Below are 19,086 nucleotides of genomic sequence, written 5' to 3'. Positions count from 1 at the left end.
GGGTTCCAGACCAAGAGACCGCCCAGTCCTCTCTGGGCAATCTACCTAACATAAATCAAACATGACTGAGTGGTGTCTGCAATGGACTGATGCCCCATCCAGGGCTGTTTTGTGTCCAATCCTGGCGTGATAGGCATTGTGACTCTGAACTGGATTAATCTGCTTTGAGGATGTTGTGTTGGTTTATCCATGTGGACTGAGAATCCCAACTCCACAGTATAGTCGTAGTATTTGGGCTGTCACACACATTCACTTCGGAGAGTGTACGGGCTCGAATACTGTACATGTATGTTATCATCGGGCCAGGGATTGGCGCTGTCCTATAACTCTGACATGTCAAACTCACTACCATGGGTGGGCCGCTTCGACTGCCATACGTGCGTCAGCGGGCCGCACTGTAACAAATACTCATATACTATTATACAAAGTTACTGTAGCTTTCTTTCCAATACTGAAAACTTTAAAAAATGTACGCTTAAAGTTTAAAGAAAAGCAATTTATTTCCATACACTCTCCATACAACAGCGTACAATTAGAGTCTTAGCCTCCTACAGTGGTGTGAAAAACTATTTGCCCCCTTCCTGATTTCTTATTCTTCTGCATGTTTGTCACACAAAATGTTTCTGATCATCAAACACATTTAACCATTAGTCAAATATAACACAAGTAAACACAAAATGCAGTTTTTAAATGATGGTTTTATTATTTAGGGAGAAAAAAATCCAAACCTACACGGCCCTGTGTGAAAAAGTAATTGCCCCCTTGTTCAAAAATCACCTACCTGTGGTGTATCACACCTGAGTTCAATTTCCTGATTACTGTCACACCTGTTTCAATCAAGAAATCACTTAAATAGGAGCTGCCTGACACAGAGAAGTAGACCAAAAGCACCTCAAAAGCTAGACATCATGCCAAGATCCAAAGAAATTCAGGAACAAATGAGAACAGAAGTAATTGAGATCTATCAGTCTGGTAAAGGTTATAAAGCCATTTCTAAAGCTTTGGGACTCCAGCGAACCACAGTGAGAGCCATTATCCACAAATGGCAAAAACATGGAACAGTGGTGAACCTTCCCAGGAGTGGCCGGCTGACCAAAATTACCCCAAGAGCGCAGAGACGACTCATCCGAGAGGTCACAAAAGACCCCAGGACAACGTCTAAAGAACTGCAGGCCTCACTTGCCTCAATTAAGGTCAGTGTTCACGACTCCACCATAAGAAAGAGACTGGGCAAAAACGGCCTGCATGGCAGATTTCCAAGACGCAAACCACTGTTAAGCAAAAAGAACATTAGGGCTCGTCTCAATTTTGCTAAGAAACATCTCAATGATTGCCAAGACTTTTGGGAAAATACCTTGTGGACTGATGAGACAAAAGTTGAACTTTTGGAAGGCAAATGTCCCGTTACATCTGGCATAAAAGGAACACAGCATTTCAGAAAAAGAACATCATACCAACAGTAAAATATGGTGGTGGTAGTGTGATGGTCTGGGGTTGTTTTGCTGCTTCAGGACCTGGAAGGCTTGCTGTGATAGATGGAACCATGAATTCTACTGTCTACCAAAAATCCTGAAGGAGAATGTCCGGCCATCTGTTCGTCAACTCAAGCTGAAGCGATCTTGGGTGCTGCAACAGGACAATGACCCAAAACACACCAGCAAATCCACCTCTGAATGGCTGAAGAAAAACAAAATGAAGACTTTGGAGTGGCCTAGTCAAAGTCCTGACCTGAATCCAATTGAGATGCTATGGCATGACCTTAAAAAGGCGGTTCATGCTAGAAAACCCTCAAATAAAGCTGAATTACAACAATTCTGCAAAGATGAGTGGGCCAAAATTCCTCCAAAGCGCTGTAAAAGACTCATTGCAAGTTATCGCAAACGCTTGATTGCAGTTATTGCTGCTAAGGGTGGCCCAACCAGTTATTAGGTTCAGGGGGCAATTACTTTTTCACACAGGGCCATGTAGGTTTGGATTTTTTCTCCCTAAATAATAAAACCATCATTTAAAAGCTGCATTTTGTGTTTACTTGTGTTATATTTGACTAATAGTTAAATGTGTTTGATGATCAGAAACATTTTGTGTGACAAACATGCAAAAGAATAAGAAATCAGGAAGGGGGCAAATAGTTTTTCACACCACTGTAGCTAGGTCCTTATATTATTATATTATATTCATTGCTTATATAGGAGTCTTACGCTCTGAGATCGATTTCTTTTGTCCCGACACTTGGCATCTCTTGTTAGTAACCAGTTCATCAATATCAGGCTTGAAATCTTGTGCAGCTGCAGCTTTTATGAGGAATGAAAGGGGTCTCGACAGTAAGTCTTGAGTGATGTGGGGTTTTGGTAGCTCTCATTAATTAAATCAATTTCTCACAAAGGTAAGTGCTTCCGAACATAGACAGTACTCTCGATGCCAACTTACGGATCTGCACATACGAGGGTGACAGGTATGCATACAAGCCTGGCACACCAACTTCATTGTATTTTGCCATCAGAATAGAATCTGACTGCAGTTCAGTCAACTCCATTTAGATATTCTTAGGCGCATTCTCAACGTTGTAAGACAACAGCGCAAAGTCCTGTTCGCGTGAACTGAAATCACGAAAACGCTCACTGAATTCATTGCTCAGTAATTCAAGTTGGAAAACAAATCCTCCAAAAATCCAATTTTACTTTACTAAGTTTACTTCAAAGTTTATATTGTAAAATAAGCCGATATGCAAAAAGCCCCCTGACCTACACAAATTTTACAAACTCAAAATCACAAAAATCTGTTAAAAAACGACTCACCAACTTCTCGTGTCCACTTCAGATCTTCAGCTGTAGTCTGCACTAACTGTTCGTTACAATACTAGCACAAACTAAAACTAAAACTAGAGCAAGAAAATGTGAAACTATGTGAGCTATTACTGCTCGTGATGGTCAGTTCTGCCCAGTGGCCAGTCTCAGCAGCCCAGCCAGTATTGTAGCCTACGCAGGAGCGGCTCTAGGCTCATGGCGGCCCTGGGCAGAGAAATAATCGGTGGCCCCTTCGCCCGCTAATGTCAATATGGTATCTTATGCATGGCGGATGGATGTTGTGGACACTGCATTGCCACCTTGTGCTCATGGCACGCTTCTATATGCGCGTGTCTATAACTCGAAAGTCAAGTGGCGGCCCATGATATTCTTATTACGGCAGAACGTTATAATACTTCATACAGTATAGCTTACTGCTCCGACTCTAGCGACATTAGTAAATACAGCGTACTAATTAACAAGAAACACAATGTTTTTCAGCCACATTGCCGTCAGCTGTGTCGTTATTTTCTCTTTCTGTTTTATATTCAATACAAATATTGCGGCCCTGCTGCAGCCTAGCACTTCAGTTGTGACGTCGCGGCTCATTATCTTTGGTCATGGTTCGTGGTTATACTAGCAGATGACATTTCTGGTATCGTAATGCCATGGGAAAACGCTCCTTTGTCAGAAGGCAGAAGTAAGAAAAGTCAATAAGTAATGCCGAAGATGCAGAATGATTCAATCACAAATGATAGTAATCATTTTGTACAAGTTTAGTGCCAACTAGGATCTGTCATGCGGGCCGCGTGTTTGACATGCCTGCTATAACTCACTCTCCTCTCTCCCTTCAGACTAGCAGATGAACCCTCAACCTAAAGCTACCTCCAGTCCTCAAAAGACAACAACCAGCATTTCCTCTTCTGGTTATCAGGATCCCATCTCTTTCTGATGTTATTTCCGGTTCCCATAATACCATTCCCCCAATTACATAATTTCCCATCTAGTGATCGCTCTAATCCTAATCTGTGGTCCTTTCATTAACTTTCTGGCTCTTCAAAAATTGTTTCTTTTATATAGGAAATCCAAAATTCAGACATTAGTCTGAACAAAATGACATTTGTTTATAATGATGGTGTGGTAACTAAACACGTTGTGATGCTGGCAAGTCAGAGGATGGCAATGTCATCAACAGTTTGGCCATAGTCCAGTGCTTCATCCATCCATCCATTTTCCAACCCGCTGAATCTGAACACAGGGTCACGGGGGTCTGCTGGAGCCAATCCCAGCCAACACAGGGCACAAGGCAGGAACCAATCTCGGGCAGGGTGCCAACCCACCACAGCCAGTGTTTCTCAACCTTTAATTATTTGCGTCCCGAGTTTTCTTAACAGTTTTAATTGCGCCCCCCCATAACGTTTTTTTGAAAGGAGCCCACGAATACCAATGTGTTCTTTTTTAATTAATGATATATCATAGGCGCATATGTTATTATACCTACTTAACTTTTATCGACATTTATCTAACTCTATATTTATTTTTCTAGTATCAGAATGTAGTTTAAGTTAATTTGTTTTGGTTTCAATAGATGTATTTTTCATATTTTCGATTCTTGTTTTCTTTTTTCACATCTTAGCACCCCCCTTTTTTGTTACTTCGCGCCCCCCTAGGGGGGCCCACCCCACAGGTTGAGAACCACTGCTATAGTCATGAAAGTTACGGAGAAAGTAGTGAGGAAAACCAAACACACATTTGCAAATGTGTGATCATCTGGTTTGAAAATTGAATGTGTTTGGTTGTTCTTTGGTAATTTTAATGTTCAATTTGTATTGATACTAGGGTCATTAGGACTCATTTTGAATAATTTCAACATTGCTAAAAAAAAATAAATCATGTTCTCCCACAACGCCAATTTGTTTTTTCTACGCGAGTCAGCATTTTGTGCACCCTTTGCCCAAAATGGGTGGATGTGGTTCACAGTTGCTAAACCTAAACCGAATATATTGAACAATGCCATTTAAGCTGTTTGTCCAAGATTGTGGATTCAACCAAACATTTGTTGTTCTTGAAAATCTAGTAAATGAAGAATGGCTCAGTTTTTCATTATGATATAAGACTTGTGCTTGGTCTGGTTAATTGCTGTTTATTTGGTTCTTGACTTGCTGCCAAGTAAATTGACTTATTATTTTCACATGTATTGAGTCTTGAGTTTTAGGTTTGTGATGTTCTGAAGAAAAAGACTTCAGATATGGCTAAAGATAAGAAAGCAGTCCCACTTAGGCACTATAAAGGCGTATTACCATAGGTATGAAGGAGGCCCATTTGGTTTCTTGACGCACATTCCTATTGAATAATTCATTAATGTCACAGAGAGAATGTGCAGCATTGTTCATAATTATTATTTATTCACAAGTGCTTATGTGTTTTATTGTTGTTTTTGTATTATTATTTTGTATATTTTAAAATTTTCTTTGCTAATGATTAATGGTAGAACATGTCTTTAATTTTATTTAAATTCCTTGTTTTTTGTGGGTGAAGCCCCAGGAGGCGGGGCCACCTGGACATCACCACTCCTGGGTCTTGCCTTTGCCTATTTAATTCATTTGAGAAGGCTCAGGAGCAGGAGGTCATACTTTTTTGGAGTATTTGTAAGTATTATTGTCTGTATTTTTGATTATTCCCACTCTGTTCTTGGATTATTCTTCTGGACATTGTATTGGGATTTGTTTGCTGTAGGATTGCCTGTTAGGCAACTCCTCTTGTCTCTTATTGCCATTTTGAGCATTTTTTCTATATTCTTCTATTTTCTAACACTTTGAGCTACATTATTTGTATGAAAATGTGCTATATACATAAATGTTGTTGTTCTATAAATAATTTTTAAGACCTTTTGTCACCCTTTTGTTCACAGTCCTGGGGTTAAAGGTTATCCTCCCTGTTGTAGAGCTTTTTGATACATTTGTGGACATTGCATGTTATTTTACCAGCTCCCTATTTTTGAGGCCTACTTTGACTGAAGCCTGCAGGTAGTATTTGGGGGTCTGGCTAAGTTAATGTGTATCATAACGTTCTATAATCTATTAGTAAGGTATTATTTCCCATTTTGCCACAATGGTATTTACTGTCATCATCATGGGCTGCTATGGCTGTTTACTGCCAATTGTGCCTTTCTGACATCTTTAAATGTGATGGTATTTAAATCCCCCTGTACGGCCAGCTTATAATCAACATTTATAAACGTAAACCCCTTTCTGTATTTTGCTTCACATTTGAAGCTCTCAGTTTACAACCTTGTGTTACTTTGACTTTTGTTTGCCAGTTCTTGTTTTGGTTTTGCCGCTTCTCTCTGTGGTTTCTGACTCACGCCTGTCTTCATCCTTTTTCTGCTCATTGACACGGACAGCCATGCTAGCAGTACAAGGTGAGCTTCTCTTGGGTAGATTAATAAAGACCCTGGCCTGCTTCTAAGCTTATTTTTGGAGTCCTTTCAACCATTCTGCCTTTGTGACACTAATGGTCATCAATAGTTTTGTCTTCTTTCTTTACTCCACTACTACCTCCAGCAGGCCCAGAGGGCTTACCGTAACTGAGTCTGCTTTCCTAATCAGCTTGTTGATTCAGATTGCCTCTCTTTAGGTGATGTTTTAGGTTGAGCCCACCACACCAGTCATCGCAGACTTGTGGAAGAACAAGTTTCTTCCATAGTTCCTCTGTATTAAAGGATTCAGCTTGCCATTTTGACCACCATGCAGCTGGAGATTCCAGTTTTTAAAATTTAATGCTGCCTTTCTTTGCATTTAGTACAGATGACACTTAAATATCATAACAATAATTAAATAATACAGCACCAATAACGTAACAAATAACCAAAAATGGTTCCTGAGGTTATTGTGACTGGTAATATTTATCTGTTATAAATTTATGATATTTTTTTAATGCAAATACTGTGCTTAGTTTCTCACAAACCATTTAAATGTAGCTTTCATCATGGGCGCCACTATTTCTAGCTTATTTTTCATTGTCTATAACAAGGTTTTTTAAACTGGAGGCAACGAGTCTGCATATGGGGGACAAAGAACTCCTGGCAAGGCTGACATCTCTACATATATAAAATCCAATGTACGTCTCTCTGTCTGTCTGCTTTTCACGAGAGAACTACTTAACGGATTGAGATCGTTTTTTTTTTTCTCTCATTTGCTTGACCATTCCGGTTGATTTTGTGACTTCTCTCATCACGCTATGTATCATAGGTCACTTGTGGTACCGATTTATTTGTTCGAATCCGAGAGACATGCAGTTGGCCATGGGGACGGGGGTGGGGCCTCTTCTCTCACGTGCCAGCCTCAGGGTGCACCTTACCTCCACTTAGCTAGCCAATGACAGAACTACTTAACAGATTTAGATCGGTTTAGATAGTTCACTTGTAGGAATGATATATTTGCGCTAATCTGCGACAGAGGCTGTGGGCCGAGGGGAGGGGAAAGCGTGACATCAGGAGTGGGGAGCCGGGCGGAGCCCTCCTCACTGTCCTCTTTCACAGTTACGTGGGTTGAGCTGCAGGGCATGGCTAGTTCTTAATAAAAAAAGAAAAATCAATTCCAGTTTTGAAGATTGCCTATAAATTGCCTCATATGGTTTTTAAAGAAGGATAAATGAAAATGTTGTGCAATGTTGCATGAATGTAGATGAGTGCTGCAGTCCTCAGCCAGTGTGGTATGTGTCTGGTTACACAGCAGCCAAACCAGAGTCTCCATGCTGGGCTGTGTTTCATTTCCACCGTTCCATCTCACCGTGATCCTACAGTGAGCCTCCACTCTTGTCTCACTCTCCCGACCTCGTTCTCCTATTCTGTATCCACCAAGTCAATTCAAGTCAGGTCGGGGAGCATGCACTGGTACGGTATGTTGCCGAACCCACCACACGACGAAACAACTCAGAATCCCAGTTGGCAACCCCACAGGCAGACACGTGCTCCAATGACACCCTTCGAAAATAACCCTCTATCTGCCGCAGCCAGGTGTTGTGTGGGCGACCCCTTGGCCTGATCCAGCTACTCGGGTCCCCAACAATGAGGATCCTTAGAGTTTGATCACCCTTGGGAATCGCGCCACATGGCCGTAGTACCGTAACTGACACTCCCTCACAATGCAGGTAATGTGCCTCATTCAGGACACCATGAGCAACACAAAGTCAAACCAGCAGTACCCAAGGATTCTCCGGAGAGACACAGTACCAAAGGAGTCCAGTCTTTGCCTCAGGTCACTGAATAGCGTCCATGCCTTGCAACCATATAGTAAGACAGGAAGCACCTGTACTCCAAAGACTTAGACCTTCGTCCTTTTACATAGATATCGGGAGCACCACACACCCATTTAAAGTGACCTCCTGACCCCCCATGCTCTGCCAATCTGTCTACTGACTTCATAGGAAGAGTCACCAGAGACACGAATGTCATTGCCGAGGTAGGTAAACCTCTCGACGAGGTCGACACTCTCTCTGCAGACAGACACACTGCTGATGGCCGTGCCCAAGAGGTCATTAAAGGCCTGGCTCTTGGTTTTTATCCAGGACACTCGCAAGCCCAGACACTCAGACTCCTCGCTCGGTCTCTCGAGAGCCCCGATCAGAGCCTCCATTGACTCCGCGATGAGTTGGAGCAAAAGAACACACCCCTGATGAAACCCAGAATCAACTGGGAAGAACGCAGAGGTCCTGCCTCCACTCTGCACAGCACTCACAGTACCAGTGTACAGGCCGGCCATGATATCCAGCAACTCTGAGGGGATCCCACGAACCCTCAGGATGTCCCATAGGGCGGCTCGATCAACTGAGTCGAACTCTTTACAAAAATCAACAAAGCTGCAAAGAAACACGGCCGATATTTGCATTTGCGCTCCATGAGAACCCTTAGTGCCAGGATGTGGTCGATGGTAGACTTCTTAGGCGTGAAACCAGACTGCTCCGGTCGCTGGTGGGTGAGCAAGTGATCATGGACCCTATTGAGGATGACCCTAGCAAGAACCTTCCCCGGCACTGATACCAGTGTTATCCCCTTGTAGTTGCCGCAATCAAGCAATCTCCCTTCCTATTCCAGATAGGGATGACAAGTCCCATTTTCCAGTCAGCTGGGATGATGCCCGACTCCCAAATGGAAGCAAAGATTGCTTACAATGCCAGGAGGACAACCTGACCACCACCCATACAAATTCATACCCTTTTTGTTGTAAAAGTTTTCTCTGGTCTCGACTCGTATCAGTATTCTTGACTTTGATTTTTGTACGGTGACTTGGTTTTGATGCTTCTGATTTCCCCGTTTTTAAATATTTTTGGATTTTTACCACATTCGCTACTTTTCAAATAACCTTTGCTAGTTTTACAAGCAGAACAACATTTTAAAGAGGGACTCGGCCTGCAAAAGTTTGGAAAATTCACTTTATAATAATGAAGCCAGTTGCTGATCACATGATCATGGCTGTGGTGACATCACGTGATCACTATTTAAGTTGGTGTCACACTACTTTTAGTACCCAAGCCTTTCTATAATTTCCAAAACTTCACACTAGCACTTTCAATATTTTTTTGGTTATAATGGAATTTTGATTTTGCTCCTACCCTTTAAACCTCTGAAGTTTTGAACTTTATTTACTTATTTTGATGATCAATATTTCCAGCCTTTACATTGGCCTGCTCCCTTAATCTCCCCGATGTCCTGGTCAGTGCCTTAAAATATTACTCCAACTTGTGTCCACCTCCTTAGTTGCAAGACGTTCACTACAGAGACTCCCAAATGCACTCCTGACAAACAAAATTCACTCACATTTTCGATTTCAGCGAGGTAGCAGTCGATGTAGTCACGGGGAGAAGACGGGTCCCAGTCGACCTTGTGTTCTCGAATCTCCTCTCTCAAGAAGTCCATAACCCTCTCAAAATAAAAAAAGAGCTGGTTGTGTCGTCCAGGTAAGAGTTTCATAAGCCGCGGGAAGGCGTTATAGACCTGAAAGAAGCAAGTGTGGGTGAGAATGTGTCTTCAGCACTGCACCTCATATTCTTTTACTGTTCTTAGGAGCTGCTCGCTGAAGGAGCACCCCGTTTGTTACCTGAACCCACAAGGTGCCCTCCAAGTACGTGATTTCAGAGATTAGGTGCAGCAGCTCCTGAAATCGGCTGTCACTGTAATCAAACCTGTGTCCAAAAACGATCGAGCAGATGATGTTCGAAACGGCATTGTTAATGATGAAGTGGGGGTTGAAAGGCTTTCCTAAAAAGAGGACAAAATAATACAAAACTGAAATATTTTTATTGTATTGTTCATGATATGAAATGACATATAGGGTCGTGAAGAAATACACCGTAAGGTGAAACGTTTATGAACATCCCTCTAAATAATTGAGTTCAGGTGTTTCATTAACAGGCACATCATCTAAGCAATGTGCAGTAGCAATTAAAAAGGCAAATAAAATGTAAGGTTATATCGTAATAACTGTTAAATAGAAATCAAGGTGTGATAAGTTCAAACTATATAATGCACTAGTAAGACCATATCTAGAGAATTGTGTCACCAAACCACAATAAGGACATAACAGTACTTGAAGTCGTGCAGTGAAGTGCAACCAAGGGCACCCCAGGATCTTACAGACAAGTCCTGCTGTGACTTCTTCTTCTTCTTTTGGCTGCTCCTATTAGGGGTCGCCACAGCAGATCATCTTCTTCCATATGTTTCTGGCCTCTACATCTTGTTCTGTTACATCCATCACCTGCATGTCCCCTCTAACCACATCCATAAACTTCCTCTTAGGCCTTCCTCTTCCCTGGCAGCTCTATCCTTAGCACCCTTCTCTCAATATACCCCTCATCTCTCCTCTGCTCATGTCCAATCCAACACAATCTCACCTCTCTGACTTTGCCTCCCAACCGTCCAACTTGAGCTGACCCTCTAATGTCCTCATTTCTAATCCTGCCCATCCTTGTCACACCCAATGAAATTCTTAGCAACTCTGCCACCTCCAGCTCTGTCTCCTGCTTTCTAGTCAGTGCCACCGTCTCCAGCCCATATAACATAACTGGTCTCACTACCGTCCTGTAGACCTTCTCTTTCACTCTCGCTGATGCCCATCTGTCACAAGTCACTCCTGACACTCTTCTCCACCCACTCCACCCTGCCTGCACTCTCTTTTTCACTTCTCTTCCACAATCCCCATTACTCTGTAGTGTTCATCGCAAAGTATTTAAACTCATCCACCTTCACCAATGCTACTCCTTGCATCCTCACCATTCCACTGACCTCCCTCTCATTCACACACATGTATTCTGTCTTGGTTGTCCTACTGACCTTCATTCCTCTCCTCTCATATGTCCAGGGTTTCCTCAATCTGCTCCCTACTATTGCTACAGATCACAATGTCATCAGCAAACATCATAGTCCACAGGGACTCTTGTCTAATCTCATCTGTCAACCTGTCAATAAGAAAGGGCTCAGAGCCAATCCCTGATGTAATCCCACCTCCGTCACTCCTACCACAGACCTCACCACTGTGACACTTCCCTCGTTCATATCCTGTACCACTCTTTTGTACTTCTCTGCCACTCCCGACTTCCTCATACAACACCACAGCTCCTCTCAGTCACCCTGTCCTATGCTTTCTCCAGGTCCACAAAGATGCAATGCAACTCCCTCTGGCCTTTTTTGTACTTCTCCATCAACATCCTCAGAGCAAACGTCACATCTGTGGTGCTCTTTTTTGGCATGAAACCATCCTACTACTCACTAATCATCACCTCACTTCTTAACTGAGCTTCCTCTACTATTTCCAAAAATCAAAATGACTTCATACTGTGGCTCATCAATTTTATCCCCCTGTAGATACTGCAGTCCTGCACATCCCTCTTATTCTTAAATATCGGCCCACCAGTACACTTCTTCACTTCTCAGGCATCCACTCACTTTGCAAAATTCCATTAAACAATCTGGTTAAAAACTCCACTGCCATCTCTCCTAAACACCTCCATGCTTCCACAGGTATGTCATCTGGACCAACGGCCTTTCCATTTTTCATCCTCTTCATAGCTGTCCTTACTTCCTCCTTGCTAATCCATTGCGCTTCCTGATTCACTGTCGCCACATCATCAGTGGACGCCAGTGGAAATTATGGGGAGGTGCATTTAGAACTGAAGCCAGGGAGCACTTCTTTACACAAAGAGTTGTGGAACTCTGGGACAAACTGATGAGACATGGAAGAACCTTTAAGAAAAATCAGGATGTGATGTTCGGACTGCTGAGCTCTTAGCTAAAGAAACAAGCTTGACAGACTGAATGTTCGCCTCTCACTTGTCAGATTTCTTATGTCCTTACCAAATCAAGCACATTGTCATGCAATCTGCAACAGAGTGTTTGTTTTTAAGGATATTAAATAGCATCTAACAACTATATCATTGCCTTATGCTATTCTACATTATACATATTTGCTGAAAATCATAACTGTGTATACCATATAGCCAAAAACATGGGGACCCCCATCCGAATGATTGAGCTCAAATATTTCATTGTTAACAGTTGCATCAAATCGGCACACAGCTATGCAGTCTCCTTTGAAAAACATTGGGTTATACCAAAGAGCTTAATGACTTTAACTGTGGCCCTGTCATAGGATCCACCTTTGCCACAAGTCTTCTTTGCCCTCGCTGCCCTGTTCAACTGTGAGTGGTATTAATATGAAGTCAAACCATTGAGGAGCAACAACAGCTCGACCGCAAAGTGACAGACCACACAAACTGATGGAGCCGGACCAGCAAGTGAATGAACACATGGCCTATCATCTGTGGCATCACTCACTGCAGAGTTACAAACTCTCTCTGGAGGAAACATCAGCACAAGAACTGAGTGTTGGAAGCTTTGTGAATTGGGTTTTAATAGCTAAACCTAAAATAATCTATGCCAAGGATCTCCTGGAGTAGTGTAAAGCATGCCACCATTGGACTCTGGTGCAGTGGAAACATGTTCTCTGGAGAAAGGAATCATGCAGTAGATGTAAGACACCTTTGGTTGGTAAGTGGCATATACCATACCATACCATATTTATTTGTTGAGCGCTTAAAAACACAGCATTACAACTGGCCGAAGCGCTGTACAGTTACAACAAGCAGGACTAAAAGTAAAATATTAAAAACAGACATTAAGAGAGAATTAAAACAGAGTTACTAAAAACAGGTCAGGGGACCAAATAAAATAGCGAAAATAGCGAAAGGCAAGTGGAAAATGAAACAGGTTAAGAATTAAAAGCCAATGTGAAGAAGTGCATTTTAGGCGAGATTTGAATGTGGCGACTGAAGCGGCTTGCCTAACCTCTAAGGGCCTGGGTGCACAGACGGAGAAAGCCCTTTCACCACGAGCTTTAAAACGTGCCTTGGGAACGGTTAGGAGCAGCTGATCTGCGGATCTAAGAACACGAGGGGGATTGTGACGATGGAGCAAGACACTCAAATAGGCGGGGGCTAGACCGTTTAATGCCTTATAGGTGAGGAGGAGAATCTTAAAATCGATTCTGAATCTAACCGGCAGCCAGTGTAGGGTTTTTAAAATCGGTGAAATGTGTTGGATTCTGCTACTTCCAGTTAGAAGCCTTGCAGCCGTATTTTGAGCCAGTTGGAGTCTAGAAAGCGTGGCTTTACTGATACCAAAAAGGCAGGAATTAGAGTAGTCAAGCCGGGACGTAATGAATGCATGGATTACTGATTCCAGGAGGTGGTTAGACAGAATAGCCTTGAGTTTGGCGATTCGCCTTAGATGGAAAAAGCAGGATTTTACTGTGCTGTTGACTTGAGCATACATTTTCAGGAGCGTATCCATTTTGATTCCAAGATTGGAGACAGACGAAGTTACTGGAATGGGAGGAGAAACGAGGCCAAGGGGTGGAGCCTGTTTGCAGTCGGGACTAAAAACAATGACCTCGGTATTTGAATCGTTCAGGTGAAGGAAGTTTACAGCCAGCCAGTCCTTAATGTCAGCTAGGCAGTCGAGGAGAGGTTTGGTGGAGTCAGTTGGCTTGAGGGAGAAATAAATTTGGCAGTCGTCAGCATATGGGTGATATGAAATTGCATGTTTTCTAAAAATTGCGCCTAAAGGCAGGATGTAGATTGAAAAAAGTAGTGGCCCTAAAATGGAACCCTGGGGGACCCCACATGGGAGTGGGACTGATTCAGATGACAAATCGTCTAGCATGACTCTGAGAGTCCTGTTACAGAAATATGACCTGAACCAGTCGAGGGCTAAGCCAGATACACCAGCCCAGGATTCGAGTCGGGAGATCATGATGTCGTGGTATATATATGGTATATGGTTATATATATATAACAAAAAGGTGGACGAGCTTTCATGTTTCACAGGAACACCCACACATTGTAAGTGCCAGATGCAGGGAGTCCCTTTGTCGAGTACTGAGGAGTGATAGGCATTGTAGTCATCTGTTGACACTGTCCAGAGTTCAGAACTTCCTGGGTATCTCTGGCACTACCCTCCAGTGGTTTAAGTCCTATCTGACTGATAGGCCACAGCAGGTCCAGCGCAGCGCCAGTCACACAAAGAGTTCCTCAGGGCTCTGTTCTTGGCCCTCTGCTCTTCTGTATCAATATGCTTCCACTTGGCCATATTATTCATAGCTTTGGACTGGGTTATCGTTTTAATGGAGATCATACTCAACTCTGTTTCGTTCTTTAAAAGTGGAACTTCATCAGAGCTTTCTCAGCTCACAACTTGCCTCAGTGAAATTAAGACCTGGATGGCACAGAACTCTTTTAAATTAAATTTGAACAAAACTGAATACCTGCAAAATGGCACTAAAGCACAACTTAAGAAAATTAGCTTCTTCTCAGTCACTCTTGATGGTGATCTCATCTCTTCTTCTAATGCAAGGAATCTTGGCGTTATCTTTGTTTCCTCCCTTTCTTATTCCACCCACATAAACCACATTAAGAAACTTTCTTACTTCCTCCTCCATCACGTATCCCGTATTCGCTCATTCTTCTCCTTTTCTACTGCTGAGACACTTGTCCCTGCATTTATCACATCCAGAATTGATTATTGTAACTCCCTGCTGGCAGGTGCCCCTTTAAATGTTCTATCACAGGTCCACTTGATTTAACACTCTGCTGCAGGAGACCTAACATGAACCAGCAACAGCGAGCCATCCTGCTTCACCTCCACTGGCTCCCTGTGTCTGACAGGATTGAACATAAAATTCAGAGCTTTAAATGGCCTTCACTGGGATACATCAGTGACCTTCTCCATCAGTCTGCTACTGCTCTCCCACGAAGGTCCTCTGATTCTGGCCATACTAACCTGCAGTCTGTGGGTGACAACAGGGTCTTCAACTTTATAGCACCCAGACTTTGGAATGACCATTCAAAATTAATGAGATCAGCTGACTCCATTCATTCTTTTAAAAAACAACTGAAAACTCATCTGTTCAGGAAGGAACTTAACCTGACATTCGGCCCCTTCTGTCAGTTTACCTCTCTGTCCAGATGCTCAGAAGAATTTATGTCTGTGTGTGTTATATCACAAATGATGGGATTTGTTCAGACTTTTGCTTTAGTATTGAATTTAGTTATTCTGGTTTATCTTTTTGTATTCTATATAATGTTTTGTATATCATGTATTTATCGGTTTAGTGTTCTAAGCAGAAAAATATTTTCATTCAATGTTACATACAAGCTGATGTTCTTTCTATAGCACAGGTGTCAAACTCCAGTCTTGGAGGGCCACAGTGGCTGCAGGTTTTCATTCTAACCATCTTCTTTATTAGTGAGCCGTTTTTGCTGCCAATTAACTTCTTTTGCCTTAGTTTTAATTAACTTGACTCAGGCCCCTTAGTTGCCACTTCTTCCTTAATTAGAAGCCAAACAATAATGAGACACGAAATGAGCTGTTACATGACCAGCTCACCTGTGCCCATCACACAATATGTGGAAATAAAGAAAGGTGAAGGTCTCGGTAAGGTTGATCTCCGCGGTCACCCAAACATCTTGACGATGTTCTTAGAAAAAACAGAAAAATTAACAGTTTTGGAAATGTCTGTCATGGCAAAAAGAGAGCAGCAACAAGCCATGGAATTAAATAACGGGATTAATTAACAGCAAGAATCAATCTCATTAAGAGATTGGTTGGAGTTTGAAACCCCAGTTTAGCTGGTCATCTGTTGGCTTGTTTCACATCTCATTTCTGTTTGGCTGCCATTTAATGAAGAAAAGAATCTACTCAGAGGAATGAATCCTTAAAAACAGGGCTAGTAAAATGAAGGGAAAAGGAGTTCATTAACAGTGAAAACTGGTCACTGATTAGAAAAAGGGTTAGAATGAAAACCTGCACCCACTGCGGCCCTCCAGGCCTGGAGTCCGACACCCCTGTTCTATAGAAAAAAAAATGTATTATTATTATTATCATCACTCAAATGTGCATATATGGATGGGATCTTATGTGGAATGCCACAGAGTGACTGGCAAAAAGTCTATCCATCATACTGCACATAGTTGTGTGAATAAGATCTGCGTGTGTGTTAATCTTAAAGTGTGAAAGTAGAGAAACCTCATAAAGATTGCGGTAAGTCTCACTTATCCTTTGATAATCCAGCTTGAGAGTGGACTCTTCAGTGGCTCACAGGGTGAGTATCAAAACAAGGATAGATCTTCTGGTTTATGGATTTTTCTTCTGTTTTTTTGGATTCTGTTTATTGTACTGCAATTTTGGTTGCCTTTTATTAAAGCCCTTATTTGCTTTCTTTTGTATTTTTTCATACGTTTGTGCTTATTTCATTTATATAAATTAATACTGTATTTTATTTTTAAAGATCCTACTTTGGCTTTGTTCTAACTAGTCAGAGAATTTTATTAACAGTTCTGCTCCCTGAAAGGGCATATTTGTATATTTTCCAAGTATATATTGTGTAATAATAGAGAGGTATTTTGAACTTTACCAGCCAGGGCTCCATTCAGGTCTGTGTAGGCCGAAGCCAATCAATGGCATTTGAAGCCAGGCTGCCTGGGTTGAGGCCTATTCTAGGCAGCTTAAGGGAGATCCTGGGCATTTTTCAAGGCCTCACACCCTTTTGCCATTTGCTAAGTGTGCTCAAATATGATATTAGCATAGCCAATTAGTATAATTCTAGGTTGTAGAGGGTTGGGCCTTTCCTGGAACTGTCATTGTGTGTCCTGGGTCCCCTATTTGATCAAATTTTGCTTTAGTTTTATTATAGCTACCTACTTTATAATTAGTTACTTAAACAAGAACACGGGAACCTAGTTGGAAACTTGACAACGTTTGATTTTGTGCAAATGTTAGTATATTTTTCTTCCCACAAAGAACTATAGGCACACGAAATAAGTGGCCAGGTAGAGTGGTAGAGAGCAGTGACACTGAACTTGTGTCTTGTGTTCTTCTGCTCCTTATCTTTTCTTTGTTTTGTCAGTATCTATCCATATCTGTTATGGTTCAGCCAGGATTTTAGCCCTGGTGCTTTTTGCTGTAAATTTTGTTATCAAATATATGTTCTGTCTGTTTGTTCACTGAATATCATTTTTATTGTTAATTATTATGCCTTTTTAAATAAAATAAGTATTGGTACTAGAATATGTACCTTGGTTTCTTTACATTGAACCCAAGGAGGCAGGGCCCCTTGAGGTTGTAGCTTGGAGGCCTTTATAAGCCTGTATACCCTGCATTGCATCAGATCAGCATTGAGTTTGGTGAGTACTCTTCTAGGTTAGTCCTTTTTGATATTATTGACTTGTTTTTGATTTTGTTCTGAACCTGATTAATGGATTCTGGACTATATTTAGTTATTTTTTGGAGAACTGTCTTTTTAAGCACTCTTTTTTCTGATTTTCTTTCTTTCCTTTCTTTTTCTGGAAAATTCCTTTTCGCCAATACAATATTCAGTTATCAAGAAACACTGCTTTTGCGGACTATTAGCTTTTTTATTTAATCACTTTTTCTCTTTCTCTGTGTGCTTTTGAGAATGTTAATGTTTTTTGGAAACCTAACCCTTGTTTGGCCTATGCAGGCTGGAAGCATGTTCCCAGAGTTTTGGGGGTGATGCTCATTTTAATTTTTAAAAGGGTAGTGGAAGCTCAGTCAAGAAGGGAGGTGATGATTAGTGAGCAGCAGTGTGGTTTCATGCCAAGAAAGAGCATCGCAGATGCGATATTTGGTCTGAGAGTGTTGATGGAGAAGTAGAGGGAAGGCCAGAAGGAGTTGCATTGTGTCTTTGTGGACCTGGAGAAAGCAAATGACAGGGTGACTGAGAGGAGCTGTGGTATTGTATGAGGAAGTCGGGAGTGGCAGAGAAGTACGTAAGAATGGCACAGGATATGAACGAGGTAAGTGTGACATTGGTGATATCTGCGGTAGGAGTGACGGAGGTGGGATCACATCAGGGATCGGCTCTGAGTCCTTTCTTATGTGCAATGGTGATGGACAGGTTGACAGATGAGATTAGATAGGTGTCCCCGTGGACTGTGATGTTTGTTGATGACATTGTGATCTGTAGAGAGAGTAGGGAGCAGGTTGAGGAGACCCTGGAGAGGTGGAGATCTGCTCTAGAGAGGAGAGGAATGGTCAGTAGTAATAAGACAGAATACATGTGTGTAAAAGAGAGGGAGGTCAGTGGAATGGTGAGGATGCCGGGAGTAGAATTGGAAAAGGTGGATCAGTTTAAATACTTGGGATCAGCAGTACAGAGTAACAGGGATTGTGGAAGAGAAGTGAAAAAGAGAGTGCAGGCAGGGTGGAGTGGGTGGAGAAGAGTGTCAGGAGTGATTTCAGACAGAAGGGTATCATCAAGAGTGAAAGGGAAGGTCTACAGGACTGTAGTGAGACCAGCCATGTTATATGGGTTGGAGACGGTGGCACAGAGCTGGAGGTAGCAGAGTCAAAGATGCTAGGATTTGCACTGGGCATGACGAGGATGGATATGATTAGAAATGAGGACATTAGAGGGTCAGCTCAGGTGGGATGGTGTCATTGGGTCTAGGGTTTTTGATGGTTCTCCCATCCATATGAGGCAATCACAAGAGGGTGAACTGCAGCAAAAGTCCCTAAATGGGGTCACAGTCCCTTTAAAAATCCAGAAACATGGAAGCAGACAAGAGCATGTCACCGTCTTACATACGGGTGCACCTCTGATATCACGGGGTGGTTTGGAGAAACACTGAGCTGATTCTAACATTAACAGTACTCCAAAAAAAGCATTCATGAAATAATAAGTTAATGCGAAAATGTCAATAAAACCTCTCTATTATAAAAGAAAATCTTGAG

The 19,086-nt window shown here is 42.1% G+C and overlaps 1 protein-coding gene across 1 annotated transcript in view; it reads right to left on the bottom strand.

The window, feature by feature from the left end:
• Positions 1-19,086, bottom strand: part of LOC120515082 (cytochrome P450 2J6-like) — a 69,192-nt gene that overhangs the window by 11,157 nt on the left and 38,949 nt on the right. Inside the window, exons 4-5 of the mRNA XM_039735805.1 lie at positions 9,881-10,041; positions 9,601-9,777 (exon numbers count right to left, since the gene is read on the bottom strand). Coding sequence (XP_039591739.1) covers positions 9,601-9,777; positions 9,881-10,041 — 338 coding nt within the window. The remainder of the gene's footprint in view (positions 1-9,600; positions 9,778-9,880; positions 10,042-19,086) is intronic.

This window comes from Polypterus senegalus, chromosome 14 (assembly GCF_016835505.1).
Source record: "Polypterus senegalus isolate Bchr_013 chromosome 14, ASM1683550v1, whole genome shotgun sequence".
NCBI classification, from domain to species: domain Eukaryota; kingdom Metazoa; phylum Chordata; class Cladistia; order Polypteriformes; family Polypteridae; genus Polypterus; species Polypterus senegalus.
The sequence above is the reverse complement of the archived record's forward strand: the minus strand, read 5'-3'. Positions and strand labels throughout refer to the sequence as shown.